This window comes from Tauraco erythrolophus, chromosome 5 (assembly GCF_009769465.1).
Source record: "Tauraco erythrolophus isolate bTauEry1 chromosome 5, bTauEry1.pri, whole genome shotgun sequence".
NCBI lineage: Eukaryota > Metazoa > Chordata > Aves > Musophagiformes > Musophagidae > Tauraco > Tauraco erythrolophus.
This window is the reverse complement of record NC_141469.1, coordinates 47,203,611-47,218,357: the sequence shown is the minus strand read 5'-3', so window position 1 is coordinate 47,218,357 and position 14,747 is coordinate 47,203,611. Positions and strand designations below refer to the sequence as shown.

Sequence of the window (14,747 nt, the reverse complement as noted above, 5' to 3'; positions counted from 1 at the left end):
TCTTTTTGCATTTTCACCCTGTGAAAGTTCAAGTCTGATTCTTTCTTTCAATGAAAGACTTAATTTGTTGTGATTTCTGAGTTACTTGACTTACACCTGGTCAGAATCTGAAGTCAGTGAAGATTTCTTACCTAATCATCAAGTCTACATTTTGTCCCAGGACTCCCTGTTCCTGGCAACATCTGAAAGCACTCTCCAGTGTGTACTTTATCCAAAATGCATGGAATGAGTTCTGATTCACAGTTGTTGAGTTAATACATTCTCTGAGAAGTGCTTTCTAGTGCACAGAGCTTTTTTGGACACCCCTTGTATAGCTCTCCTTTGTTGTCAAATTTCCTCCCTCATGTTAGTCACAGGCTGGCTGAACTAGCTAGAGAGGACTGCTCCAAACAAAGAAATACTCTGTACAGGAATTTTGGCAGGAATTCTGGTCTATTAACATAGATGCTTGCAAACTTGGAAAAGCAGACTGGCAGTGTGTTTTGTAGTTGTCTCCCCTAGTTCATCTTGGTTTTACATGGCCTGAATACAGTCACGTAAAGTAAATATATGCTTAGCAAGTTCCTTGATCTGAATCTGTGATACTTATTCTTATGAAGTCTTTTAAGCTTGGCCTACAGAGGTATATTCTGGTTTGAGTTTGTTTTTTATCTTGAGACGGTGTCTTTTTCTTCTGAATTCATGTTCCAAAAATACTGAAACGGATACAGAGAATGAGCTTACTTTATGTGGCTGTGTTCTTCTAGGTGCATATTTTTCTACATGAAATCCCACTGTCGTTCTGGAAAGGTCTTGTCCAGGGTTGATAATGATTTATTTGATTTGTCGACTTAGTGAGGATATCAGGCTATTGAAGTTGACATGTGTTAACTGGAATTACCGGAGTAAAATTTATCTCGGCAGTAATCTTTGGATGACACAGGGTTTTGGAGAAGCTGGGTCAGTGTGGTATGCTATTGGTCCTGTATTCATGCCATTCAAGTTCTTGAGAATGGTTAATAGATGCATGTAAAGGTATCTGACACATGTATTTACTGATAGCCTTTGTAGCTCTTGGATGCAAGTCAGAATACGGACATATTTTATTTGAACACCAGATAACTATTTTAAGTGTTTTGATGGAACACAGCCCTCTCTTACTTTGAATTGTTGAGAGGAATGTTCCGTCATCTCTTGCATTACAATCTTCAATTTGTATCAGTTAAGAAGATTGGGGCTTTTGTGGACAGGGAATGCTAATGTTCAGTCATCCTGTTTTTCTAGGTTTTTTTACTAGCGTCTTTCTACAAGGTAATCTCTCTTCCAGAGTCTGAGATTTAAATTAGCTACTGGCAGAGTTTGCATTTCTCTAATTGTGGTTTATATCATAATTGGAAAATTCTTAAAACAAACTTTTAGTCAAAATATTATATATAAAGAATATAATTCTCCGTATAAATAAGCTAGATTTAAAGAAAGAAAACTTGGAAAGCTGGTCTGTAAGGATTTATTTTCTTCCCATATGGAGCGTTAGCAAGTATCTGACCTGTTCAGTTTTGGATCTCCTCTCCTGTGTGAGTTCCACTATTAAACCACATAGTGTGGGCAACTGTCTAGCAGTGGTATGATTTGTTCAAGCCTATTTTGAGTGTGGTCATGGTACATTGATAGGAATATAGACATAGCCCAAGGTAGTGATTACAGGATTTCATCTAGATGATGGTAGCACCAGAATTCTTGCTTCTGTTCATACCTGGAAGAGAAAAAAGCTGATTGGTTGGCCAGTGTTTACAAGTATAATAGAGAAGCAAACTAATTTGGCAGATTTATTCCAAAAAGTATGATTAAGACTCTGTGTGTTGAAGGTCTAGACTCTATTAACACCTTCGGATGATGTTACCTGTTTATGATACCATCAAATTGATTGTGGTTTCTTAAGAAAAAACTAATACAGCTGACAATTTTTAAGACATTGCTGTATGTGAGAGCTACAGTGTAAGAGCTGGAATGTAATTGCTTGTGGTTTTATGGCTTTTTAGGTGCCTGTGGTTCATGCTTGAAGTTTTAATGACAAAGAATGAGAACAATAGCCATGCCTTCATGAAAAAGATGGCAGAAAACATCAAGCTTACTCGAGATGCTCAGTCTCCTGATGAGCCAAAGGCCAATGAAGTAAGAAATGCAATTCAGATAAGTGTTAGGTGATGGCTGAAGGTTTCACAAGCAGCTGATGAACAGGATTTGCAGGAAATCTGAAAGCACTAGCTCAGACGTTTTTATGGTCTTTTAGAGAGAGTGCTAATTGCAAGCATTGTCTGTATGTTGCCCGTCTGGTTCTTTCAGAGCCTTGCTGACCTTATCCAGCACACAATACCTAATGAAGTTAATGAACAAAATTTGTTAAATACTCCTCTTACTGCCTGCCTGCCTTATTTTAACTCCTTCTGTGTAGTTTCCTGACATAAGTACCTTCTGCTTTTGAGCGAAATGCTGTATTATATGGCTACTGTTAAACCTATTAGTTTCTAGCAGAGATGAGAAACCATTCATGGTGATTTGATTGAGCAAGAGCTTCTATTGTACAGCATAGGCATGTAAAGTAAGTAATTTTTATTAAATAGTATCGTATGAAAAACGGAGACTTCTGTATTTGTTTGAAGAGCCAACAGTATGGTGAACAATGTAATTACGAAATATATCCTTAGTGGTGGTTATCTTAAAACATAGATTAAACTTTTCAAAGAACTATGTTCTCTGTACACTGTAAAAATAGTAGTAATTCCTAAAGCATACTTTTCTTTTTTTTTTTCTTCAGAAACTTTATACAGTATGTGACATAGCACTATGTGTGATCAACAGCAAAAGTGCTATGTGCAATGCAGATTCACCGAAGGACCCTGTATTGCCAACCAAATTTTTTACGCAACCTGAAAAGGTAAATTTTGATAATTTAATTTCCAAAGTAATAAGGGGAAATACTTTGGTTTTTTTAATAATTGAGAGCTGTTTTTCTTCATAACATAATATCATGAGTGGGAAAACGCATGTATTTTATTCTCAACAATTAAATTTTTAAACATCAGCTGTATGCTTTGCTATCTATGTCTTATGAACTTGTGCTAGAGTGTTTGTAACTAGGTAAAAGCTGATTAGAAGAAATATTTATACGGTAGCGTGTATAGCTAGATCATTGCACTGAAGTGTTTTACAAGTGAATCTGAATATATGAGAATATATGTATATTCTGACTGCATATCTCAATTAGAATGCAAAGCAGACAAAAAAGAAGGGGAAATTTTTTTGTTATCCATGCCATGGTATGTTTATATCTCTCAGTAGCTGTTTGGCTATTTTATTGCTGTGCAAGTTGGTCCTTGTATTGCCTGGTAATAGTCATGGTGAGTACAGCTCTACTGTCAGCAATAGCGCTGCCGTTCTTTGAGGCATACTTCTAAAAAGTGTAACTGGAACCCAAGTCATTCTCTGGACCAGACCTGTACTGAAGAATACATTTCACGTTTTTTCAGTGTCTTAGACTGTTAATTAACAGCCTTTCCGGAGTCTGTTTAAGCAAAATTTAGTTTGCTTATTTAACTGTGAAATGGCAGATGCCGTGGTGATGGGGAGCCGGTGTCTGTGACAGCTGCCTGTATTCACATTCAGCGTTTCGGTCTCTGTAAACTGTACTCAGGAGTGACAAAGGTAGCAACTTTCAACTTCTTTAAAGAAAACAGCACCTCTTTTCCTCTCTTTGGACTTCCCATTAAAAAGATGCAAGTGGAAAAACAGGGAGGACGGTGTTGCTTCAGTTGAAATGATGCATTTCATTCAGGAAGACAAAATGTTAATCCAAACTTCAAGTATGTCATACTGTCATTCAGTAACGCTCACTACAAATCTCCTTCAAAATACTAGTCTGACCTATCTGTTAGACTGATTTGTCACCAGGTTGCATGGTGTGAAATAGCTGTAGCACTTGATAGTATCATTTAATTTGAGAAGTCACTTGTGTATATATGAAAAAACAACAGCAAGATTGAGAGAGCAAACGCAAACTGATTTTTATTTTATTTTATTTTTTATACAGGATTTCTGCAATGACAGGAATTACATTTCAGAAGAGACAAGGGTTCTTCTTTTGACAGGAAAGGTACTGTATTTTGACAAGTTAGATTCAAAGAATTGTTACTTGTGGTTTGTTGTTTTTTTTTTTTAATGTCCTGGACTGTTGTAGTTTAAAAATTGTGTTAAGAGTTTGCGTACGATAATTTGTGATTCTTTTATTTGATGGCATAATTAACACTTTTCACGTACTACCTGGTGAGTACACAACACCAGGATTGTTACCTGCACGCTGAGGCGTTGGTTCTTGATAAGCTATAGTTATTCACATGACTACAGGTTTTTCCTTTATTCACATAAGCGTGGCATAAAGTTATGATGCATATACTTAATTGTGACAGTACTAGCATTGGAGGTCTTAAATTATCAATCTTAATATTTTTAATATAGCCGCTAATGCTGTTAAATTTAAATTCAAATGGCTGAAACCTTTTCAATGTCTCCTTTTATTTCAGACATAATTTAGCTAATATCTTTGCAGGAAACAGAAAATACCAAGTTGGGATGGGAGGGATGGAAAAAAACCAACCAAACAAAAGCAAACAAACAAACCCTCTATTGTTATACTTTTTTCACCACCAGCTGTCCTTTCTTGGGATTCTAAAACTATCTTTCTTTGGTTCTGGTTAAATTTTGTTGGATGTTAGTCCAGCTCAAAAAATTAGCAGGTTGTTTTTTTTTTCTTGAGCTTAGTGAAAGAATGCTGGCTGACCTATAAAATATAAAGATCATGAGAACAGTATAAATCATGGTTTTAATGTAAATTTCATGTGCATTTATTAATTTTAATGTTCTGTATTCCACAAACTGTTACTGGATTAGTTTCTAAAGTCTTCAGTTAGAGCAGAACTTTGTGGTAATTGTTCATTGTAAAGGTAGAGACAAAGGATCCCTCTGTAAGTAGCCATTATCATTTAAAATTGCTGCTTCTCACCCTGATTTTTCGTTTATGCAAAAAGTTTCCACTGTCAGAGCAGTTCACTTGAGCGAGATTTGCTCAGCTGGCAGAACGCTGCCTCTCCTTGCTTCATGTTCACTCTGACACCAGCCTGGTTGCTACTCGGTGAGCTGAGTTGGCGTTATGTTAGGAAGGGAGGAGGCAGACAGAAGAGCCCCTTCTTTAGCAGCAGCCAGTACTACACTAGTGCTTTAAGTATCCTCAGAAGAGTGTATCTGTCTGCTGCTGTAATTGAATATTATCAAAGGCAAAACAAATAAAATCAATGAAGTATTCGTAATCTTGAAGCAAGTTTAGTTGGCTGTATAAACTTACTATATTTCTCTTTTGATGAGGCATTCGGCAATTTAGAGAAAAGCTATGTCTTAACTAAAAAAATCTTGCTTATTTAAGACAGCCTTTTCTTTTGCATTCTGTGAAAGTAGAAGAGGGGGGGATGTCCAGTGTCAAGCTAGTATTATCTAGGTAATTTTCAGCGTTCATAGGAAAATGGACATTTACTCTGTGCTCTAATAGAATGCACAAACACTTGCTGCTTTTTCTGTCTACTTCCATTTTGGAAAACACAGATGTATAAGGATATCCCACTGACTCAGACCAATGGTTCTTTTTGGCCTGATATTGTTCTTCCAGAGAGACCAAAACAACATGATTAAGGAGAGCATGCAAGTCTAGCCACTTTCTGCAGTACGTTCCCCCTTGTACTCCCCCAGCATTCTAATTTTTATAATGGGATGCTAGACTCTGCATCTGTGCCTCTTGCTTTTGATGTCTGCTTATGGACTTGTTCACAAATCTGTCTGCTCCGGTTTGACCCTCCCAATGATCTGCCTTCACCATCTCTTGTGGCAGTAGGTGCCAGAAATTTGCAACCTGCTTGTTGTGCAGAAGCGCTTTCTTTTCTCCCTTACACGTTTTCTCTCTCCTATTAGCTGCACCAAATGCATCCTACTTTTTATAGAATGCTAAGTAAATAGAGCAAATAAAATGTTACAAGAATAATGTATTTAAGTAAATGTTGTGCAATATTAGCACTAGGACGATGCAGCTACTGCACACATGCTCAGTAACAGGCTATTTCTACAGAGATTGTGGCCTTTTTTGCTGGCCAAACATTTTCCAGCATCTGTGGTATCTCTCTCCTGCCTGCTCCCTCATAACTTCAACATATGGGAATTAATTTTTCTTGTGAGAATGGTGTAATAAATTAACTTGGTCTCTGAGGAAATGTAAAGTTACGTGAAGAATGTGTTATGCCAGTTATGAAAACTTCCTTGACTTTTCTCCAGAGACAAAATAAAAAACTTCCTACTGCCTACCCAGCCTGAATAATCAGTCAACAAACACCAGCGGTAGCGAAATTTAAAATGCCATCACTGTGTTGAAGAACCCCACAACAGATAGATGGTGTTAAATATTTTTACACTGGTTTCCTGTATAGTAAGTGTATGCGTTTTCTACTGTTGTAGTGAACCTAAGTCTGCATTACGTTTTGGAAAGCCTTTCACAGAGGTGCTGTGCTTTGCAAATATAGGATGTTGGCACACCTTTTCAGTCCTCTAATATTATCTAACATTCTGGGGTTTGTTGAGACTTCTCTACCTGCTATCGCTTCAAAGCATGAAAGAAACCAAGGCAATTGATGAAGTGCTGTTTAATGATGAGAAATAAAAGTAGGATAGACGAGTGTTTTTTAAGTGAAGATGAGGTCTGTAGCTCTAAACTGATGGCATTGTGATTGAGACTGTTAATCCAGAAAAAGTATTTTAAAATACTCAATTAAATATTTTAAAAATTAAATCTGTATCTGAATTACCCATTTTTAAGATTGAAAATTTTCTTTTAGCCAAAACCAACTGCTGTATTAGGTACAGTAAACAAACCATTATCTGCAACTGGAAGGAGACCGTATATTAGAACTACAGGATCAGAGACTGGAAGCAATATCAGTGTAAACTCTGAGCTGAGCTCTTCTACAGGAAACAGATCAAGGTACAGGCGTTTGAAATTTCTTTCATCAGCTGTTTTTACTTTATGTTGTCTAGTGCGCTCACATGTTTTGGAACAGGAGATGATTTGCTGTATGTGCGCCTATGTGTCTGAAGAGTGTCTTTATTTTAACCAGTTTGAAAAAATGCAATAGTTCCCTATAGGTAAAATCTCCGTATTTTGCTTTTTGGTTTGGGTTTTTTTTAGTAGACAAAAATTCAGTACAGTGTTTAGGTGTGGTCTGCCTGTAATAACATTTAATACAACAGAAGAGACACTATACTGTCTGAAATCTTGATGGTTAATATTAATAATATTTTTAAATAAAAAAATACATTAATTTGAAGAGACAAGCCATGATTAATACCAAACAGATTTTGCAACTCACACATTTTTGATATATAAGTTAGGATTAATCATGATTGGTACCAAGAAGCATTTTTTATGTAGATTAAATATTTTGACCTATTTAAGATTAAGAACAATTAAAAAGAGCTTGCTGAAGAGGACCAGGACCTCAGTGGAAAGATGCAACATATGATTGTAATATTCGGTCTTTCTTCTAGTAAGTGTTATTTTTATGCAGATCTAGAGTTTTTAAATTTGTCATAAATGTAGAGAAACAGTTTACACTTTCAAATTTGAAGATTATTTAATTTGTTTTGGAATTGATTAACTGGCTAAGATAAAGAGTTAAATAAAGGAGAAAAAGTCAACTCTAGTTGCTACATTTCATAAGGCCAAAAGGAAGTATAACTCAGTTCAAAATTTGTTCTGTAAGTGTGCATGACACATGCTGTAATAATCTTGATTTTTTATTTTTTAATGGTTTTGGTTTTTTTATGTTTGTGTAAATTAACTTGAAGTTTGAGATTGCTGGTCTTTATTTTTCTTCAATACCTTTGCCAATATCAGCTTTTTCTATCTGGAAAAAGAACACAGCCTCATTTAGAGCATTGGTCTTAAGGTTGCGAAAATGATTATATGGCATTGTGTCTGTGATAAGGGATTTGGCTCAGTGATTAGCCAATCCCTTTCTGACCTTTCCCAGTTCTGGGAAACAAAATGTAAGCGTGGACTCGGGCAAATCCAACTCTTTTTTTTTAAACTAATTTAGCCTGTCTGCATTTTTTTTTTATTTTGTTTAAATAATTGCAAACATTTTTCTTCTTTTGTTTTGTATATTTTGTTTTTATTTTGTCTTCAATTATGCTACCAGGGAACAAAGTTCAGATATATCAGAAACTGGGGTCAGTGAAAATGATGAAAATCCTGTGAGGATTATTTCAGTCACACCAGCAAAGACAGAACCTGTGAAAAACAAGGTATGCCTGGGGATTTTATGGACTGTATCTCTATAATAAGGTTGGCACTGGGGAGTTATTCAGTACACATTACTGCAGGTGGTCGCTGAGGAACTGGTAATGTCCGATTTCATCTCATGTGGTTATATCACTTTCCTAACCCAATAGAAGACCCCTTATTTTCAAAACTACTATTTCTTTTATCAGAGTAATTAATAGAGCTCATGTGCTCAAAAACAGCACAGGCAAATCGGAAGGGACTTCCTGCTTTTTTCTAAAATTCCAAAAGATTACCACCTTTATTTTACGTTTTCCAGTATAAATAACGGTAAGGCTGCAATTCAGAGTGAAGTTTGACACCTGTAGCTTTAACTGAAGATATTGCCAGGAAAATTTCAAGTGGTCCTCTAGCATGAAATAAACACCTAACTTTTGGATTGTGTCACAAGTAAAATATTATTTCAACTTTGAGGATTTTTAACACTTTCCCCTGCTTCTGTTAGAGAGAGATCATCACGCCTAAATCATAATGAGTCTTTAACTTCTAAAACATGCAGTTGCATGAAGTTTAACAAAGGTATATGTGAAATCCTGCACCTGGAACAGATTAAACTCAAGCAGCGGTACAACATGCTGAGATCTGCCTGGCTGGGGTGTGGGTTGACTGAGAAGGACTGAGGGACCATCCTAGTGGACAACCAGCAGAGCACTAGTCAGCAGTGTGCCTTGGCAGCAGCAAGGGCAAGCTGGGTCCTGGGCTGCATCAGCAGAAGTATAGCCAGCAGATTGAGGGATGTGATTATTCCACTCTATTTGGCATTCATTAGGCCACACTTGGAATACTGTGTCCAGAATACTGTGTCCTCCCCAGTTCAACGCAGATACTGAAGAACTGGAGAGAGCTTTGCAGAGGGTCACCAAGATGATGGCTTGGAGGAGCTGTTGTTTTAAAGAAAGGTTGAAAGTGTTGGGTTTGTTCAATCTAGAGAAGAGAAGCCTTGGCAGGTAGATCTAATCAGTCTCTCAGTATCTAAAAGGTATTTATGGAGAAGACGCGGAAGTACTCTCTTCTCAAGGCTGCATGGTGACAGGACAAAAGGCTACAGGCAGAAGTTGCTTCAGGGGAAATTCCATCTGGATGCAAGGAAAAAAAAAATCTACATTATGAGGAAATTTAAACACTGGAATAGGTTGCCCAGAAAAATGGTGGAATGTCGCTATTCACAGCTTGGCTTGTCAGGGGCCCAGGATAACTCCTGAGGCCCTGCTTTCAACAGAAGGTTTGACTGGATGATTTCCAGAGGTCACTTCCAACCTAGAGGATTCTGTAACTCAAAAATCAAAATAGATTTTTGTAATAATGTAGGGATACATAGATGTTTCGTGCTGTACACATTTTAAGAAGTTACATATCTACTCAGTCTTTTTTGATTAGATGAAATCAGAGTAATAAGCAGGTGTTTTGGATTTGTATCATCACATAAGTTAGTTTTTTCTTAATCTTTTAAAATAACATCCACATGGTATTCACACCCATGAGCTAGTGAAGAAGAGAAAAATCTGTCCCAAATTTCAATGTATGGTTCTTTTTTTTTCTTCTTTTTCCCCTAAATAGGGGTTTTCTGAAAAGTTAGAGAAGTTAGGCAAAGCGTTTTTGAAATAAATCTTCAAAAATGCTTTCTGGGTTCTTGAAACTTGACTTTAGTTGAAATTTTCAGAGAGTTGTTATCTGTAAAGTTCTTATGAATAGAAGTTGTAAATGCCTGCCATGAAGCTGCTAGAACAGTAATAGAGATTACAGAGACTGCCTGACTTATTTAAATGTTTAACAAATACTGGTAGAATATTTAGCAAAAAAGCCCTTGGTTCAGACACAGCACTTAAAATCACGAGTGGCCTTAATTGGTGTGTTTGAAATTGCTGCCATGCCAGCCACACTTCTTCAGTACCCTTTTCTCTGCCTCTCCTTCTGACCGTTTCAGAAGGCAGCGTTCAAATGAAGATCCATCATCTAGTTGCTTCCTCTTTGTTTCCATATGAATACTTTTCTGTGTAGAGACCTACATTGCCACCACCCTTTCTGTTTCTCATGTACAGACACTGCTGCATGCAATTTAATCACTCATTACCTTGTTCAGTGTAATGAGAAAAATGGGCATGTAGGCCATACCTATTGAGACGTGACAAAGAATTAACGAAGACAGCAAGCTTCATTTGTCACTACGTCTTACTCCCTTTTATTCCCTGCAAGCCTGTTTGTTTGGTTTTTTTTTTTATTGTATTTAGGGCTTTAGTGATCTGCACCTTCACTAAAAATTGGTCTTAAAATTTGCATATGTGGAAGTAAGTATCATTTGCGGTACCGGAATTATTACTTTTGCTCCTTAGTTCTCTCCTGTCAGTTGGCAAAGAGGCAGTAAAAGGAGCTTGTCCGGAAGAACCGTCATGGGAAGACAGTTTATTAGTTTTAATGTAATCTCACTTTCAAGCAATTGAAAGATACATTGCATGCAGATATTAACATTACGCACAGTGGAGAAAATATTATTGCAAGGCTAATGTCGAAAATCCCATTTAGTAAAACTTTTTACTAGGTCTAAGCCCACGATGTGTTTTTACAATACTTTGTTTCATAAACTCGTATATCTGTCGGAGAGAGGCAACAATTTGAGTTTGCCTTTGGGACTCTTTTTTTTCCTTCATGTTCCTGATTTGTATTTTCTAGGAGATTAATTCTGATCAGGCTACACAAGGAAACAGCACTGAACGTGGGAAAAAAAGAACAGCAACAGCATCTGGAACTGAGAATATTCATCAAAAACCTGAAGAAAAAAGCGTAGATGAAACAGGACCATCACTCGCAGCAAAAACCAGGAGAGGGCGTCCAACCAAACCTGAACCTCAGGGCACCACTGCAAAAAATGAGGAAACAAATAAACCACCTGTCAGGGGAAGGAAAAGGGCAGCAGTCAGTCAAGAAAGTCCAGGGAGTTTAGAGGCAGGTAATGCCAAAGCACCAAAACAGCAAGACACAGCAAAAAAGCCAGCAGCAGCACAGAGACAAATTGATCTACAAAGGTAAAAATAAATAAATAATACATGGATGGGGTGGGCCTTTCCTGTCTGAAGATAGACCTCAAATTGACAATTGCAGCAGATCTAGCATATTCAAAGGGCACCACTAAACCACAATGATTTATAAACACCATGGTCCGACATACATTGTGTCGTGTTCTGTTTTTCAAAGTACCAGGGCAGCTGGAATCGGAGAAACGAATTTCTTTGGTCAGAACAGGATAATCTAACCTGTTTTCACCAACTTTTCTTTTTTGTCTGGTTCCCCTTACTAGCATTGCTGTGTAAAGGAGCTAAAAGTTGAGGGTGTTTCAGTGCATTGTTTAATGCCAGGTACACAGGAATTTCAAGTGCTCTGCTCTGCTTCAGTTCTTTGGTAACAAAGGCTTGAAAACTGACCGTCTTTAATGAAGAGAACAAATTGTAATTCTAACTGTAATTATTTTCTGATATTTTGGATCTGTGCTTGTTTAATATTTACAATAATGTAATACATATTTTAAGTACATCAAAAGCAGAATTTGGAACTGTGTCGACTACAAAGCAGCTCTTGGATGATAATTTATTTTTCGATACTCTGGCGTTTAAATGTGTTGATTTGATTTCCAATATAAACAAACCACAAATGTGCATAAACACTGAGAAGTTTGTTTAGCTGAATCTGATACAATAATGATTTTAATGCACAAGTGTCCAGAACTGCAGAGCAGTAAGATAAGGTCAGCAAACCAGTGTGCTGGAAGAAATCACAAGTTAATCTAAAGGCAGAAAGAATTGTTGGAATGGTTTCTTTCTTAGAGGGTTTGTAAATTGAAGATCTTGCAGAGAACCTGATAAAAAAAAATTACCTTTTCCTCTCATGGCAAGGTTCATACACTAGTAAATTGTTCAGTCTTTCAAGAGAGTAGTGTTTGTGTACTCCCTTGCAATGCTTGTTTTATACATCAAATTTCCTGAAGTCTTCATAACAAATTGGACTATCCATAGCCTTTAATAAGCCACCTGTATCTGATAGCTTCTTTAAAATATGTAATACCTCAGTGTTTCTTGTAAAAAATACCAAAACATTGTTAACGTTTTTCAGAAGCCAGGTGCTTGGAAGTGATGGAGATTCAGTGTTGGAGATAGACTCAAGTTCAGAATACTCCCAAAATGCAGTGGATCTTTTTAAGGCCTGTGGGAGCAGCCAGGAAGATACTGAGGATACAGAGATAGCAGAGGGAGGCTTCCTGAAGGTGTAGCAGTCATCTTATATAGGACAATTCTGTGGTTTTTTTATTGTAGTTTATACAGTAAGGAATCAAAGAAATTTGTCTGTCGTCTAGAAAAATGTATGTAAAAATAGCTGTCTGATAGCTTTTTTTTGGTTTTAAGTAGACATGTACAAGTTACTGTAAATATTTGAAAAACGTTTGAAGTAGTGCTTGTTCTTAAGTAAAACAGGCTATTTTTATAAACCTGGGTAATTAAATACAGGAAATGAGAACAAGTTACCATTCTTATTTGCTGAATCCAGTGAAATCTATGGCTAAATGTATTTCTGTTTATGCTGAACAAACATTACTCAGTTACAGAATTATTATTATTCAAGTTGTGTATTTCCAAGATGAATATACATATCAGGAAGTTGTGTTATACAATAAGGAAATTCAGTTATATTCAATTAATTATATAGTCGTTGAAAAGATGGAAGACAGAGTTGGAAGAATCGCAGTCTAAAGAGTGTAAAAGCTAAAATGTAAACCATGTAGGTAGGATTTTGATTCAGAGTCAATTGTAATTTCCATGTGCTTATAATTAACTTTTATTTCCTTTTCTCCTCCCAAAAAGGTAAAAAGAAAACTTGCTCGAAAAGGGAGGAAATGAAGGCCAAATAAAGGCATGCTCCAAGCTTCTGCAAAAAACTAGGATTCAGAAATTTCCTGTACAGGAACTGAAATTACTTCAAAACACACAGCTTTCAGCTCTGAAACCAGAAGGAAAACTATGCTTCCCTTTCACATGAAATTAATCCTTCTCAATGGAAATGTAAAGCAGAAACTCTTGAGAAAGAGGCTAAAAGCATCTGTACTTATTTCCCCAGAGACTTTTTTATGAAAAGTCAATAATTAAGCAAATTGCTTAACACTTGGTTCCAGTTCCTGCATTCTGGAGTTTAAAAGTGTATTTACACCATTAATTTTCATGCTGCATTTTTTTTTTTAAAGAAAGTCAGAGGAGGTCCTTACACTGACATTGAAAATTCGTGATCCTAGAGCCAGGTATTCCCGTGTTTCCCAGAAAAAGTAGAAGTCTACTGAACGGATTTTAAACAAGACTAGAGGAAAAAAAAAAAAATTACAAAAAAATTTTTTTGCTTTACTTTTGGAGACTGTTTTATGTATAATTCTTTCTGCCTGCCTACTTTTCTGCAAAAATAAGATGTACAGAATTCAGTTCCCTGCTATGAAAAGTCATGTGGTGGCAATTTTATAAATGTTGCTTTCTGATTTTTATCAGAGTGGGAAAGTAATCACTTAAAATTATTAATTCGCAAGTAGACATTTCATTTTTTAATTTTCCCTCCATTTTAGTTTAATATAATTTGCAATAAATGTACATATTGATGTTTGTTTTATAAAAACATATATCACTTTTAAGTGTTTTTACTCCTGTGGTTCTGTTGGAATATTCTAAATTTTAAAGGAGTAAAGACAGTCCAGCATTTGATTTTATAATGTTTGTCACCAGATTTTTATTATTGATGTAAAGAAAAAAAAAAATCAATTTTTAAAAATAGTTGGACTTTGGCAGCTTTGTAAGGAAAGTTGGAAATGTTTAGGATTGCTCTCAATTTTAAGCATTGTGCTGATTGGAAGTAAGTCTGTTTTGCATTTTGTCTTCCTGTCCAGGCTCATTTTTTAATGTTTATTTTAGAAGATTGTTGCATCAATATTATGTTTCCTGGCATTGTTCAGCATAGATACAGTGTACACTTTTATGTACACATGATCATATTTAAGTTTGTTGCATAAAATAAACGCTTCTAGGTGTCATGTGGCAGTCTTTTTTTATTTTTTATTTTATTTTCTTTCACAGAAAACTACTCGCTATATCTGTGCATGGTTTTGGATGTTGATAGAAATATTGTATTGAGCAAAGAAGTTGTAACGCAGGCAGTTACATAGCTTGAGATAGGTTTGGGTTTTTTTTTCTAGGTGAGGTTGCAGTGCTTCCTCTTGTGAAGTTGTGTGGGAAGCAGGGGGTTGTCCTGCGGAGTGACAGTGAACAGTTCGCTTTGTTTCCCTGTACCTCGATTCCCCATTTCTCTTCTGCAGATT

General features: G+C 36.3%; 1 protein-coding gene across 3 annotated transcripts in view; it reads left to right on the top strand.

Annotated features, from left to right (window-relative positions):
* Positions 1 to 14,448, top strand: part of PDS5A (PDS5 cohesin associated factor A) — an 81,435-nt gene extending 66,987 nt beyond the window's left edge. The window contains exons 27-34 of one of the 3 annotated variants that reach the window (XM_086611697.1): positions 2,019 to 2,151; positions 2,795 to 2,914; positions 4,067 to 4,129; positions 6,906 to 7,051; positions 8,268 to 8,373; positions 11,078 to 11,430; positions 12,512 to 12,662; positions 13,258 to 14,448. In XM_086611697.1, coding sequence (XP_086467823.1) covers positions 2,019 to 2,151; positions 2,795 to 2,914; positions 4,067 to 4,129; positions 6,906 to 7,051; positions 8,268 to 8,373; positions 11,078 to 11,430; positions 12,512 to 12,662; positions 13,258 to 13,293 — 1,108 coding nt within the window. In that variant the 3' untranslated portion in view covers positions 13,294 to 14,448. Of the gene's footprint in view, positions 1 to 2,018; positions 2,152 to 2,794; positions 2,915 to 4,066; positions 4,130 to 6,905; positions 7,052 to 8,267; positions 8,374 to 11,077; positions 11,556 to 12,511; positions 12,663 to 13,257 lie in introns of those variants that run through there. The other 2 variants (XM_086611699.1, XM_086611698.1) reach the window with 2 other exon arrangements.
* Positions 14,449 to 14,747: the final 299 nt, after the last annotated feature.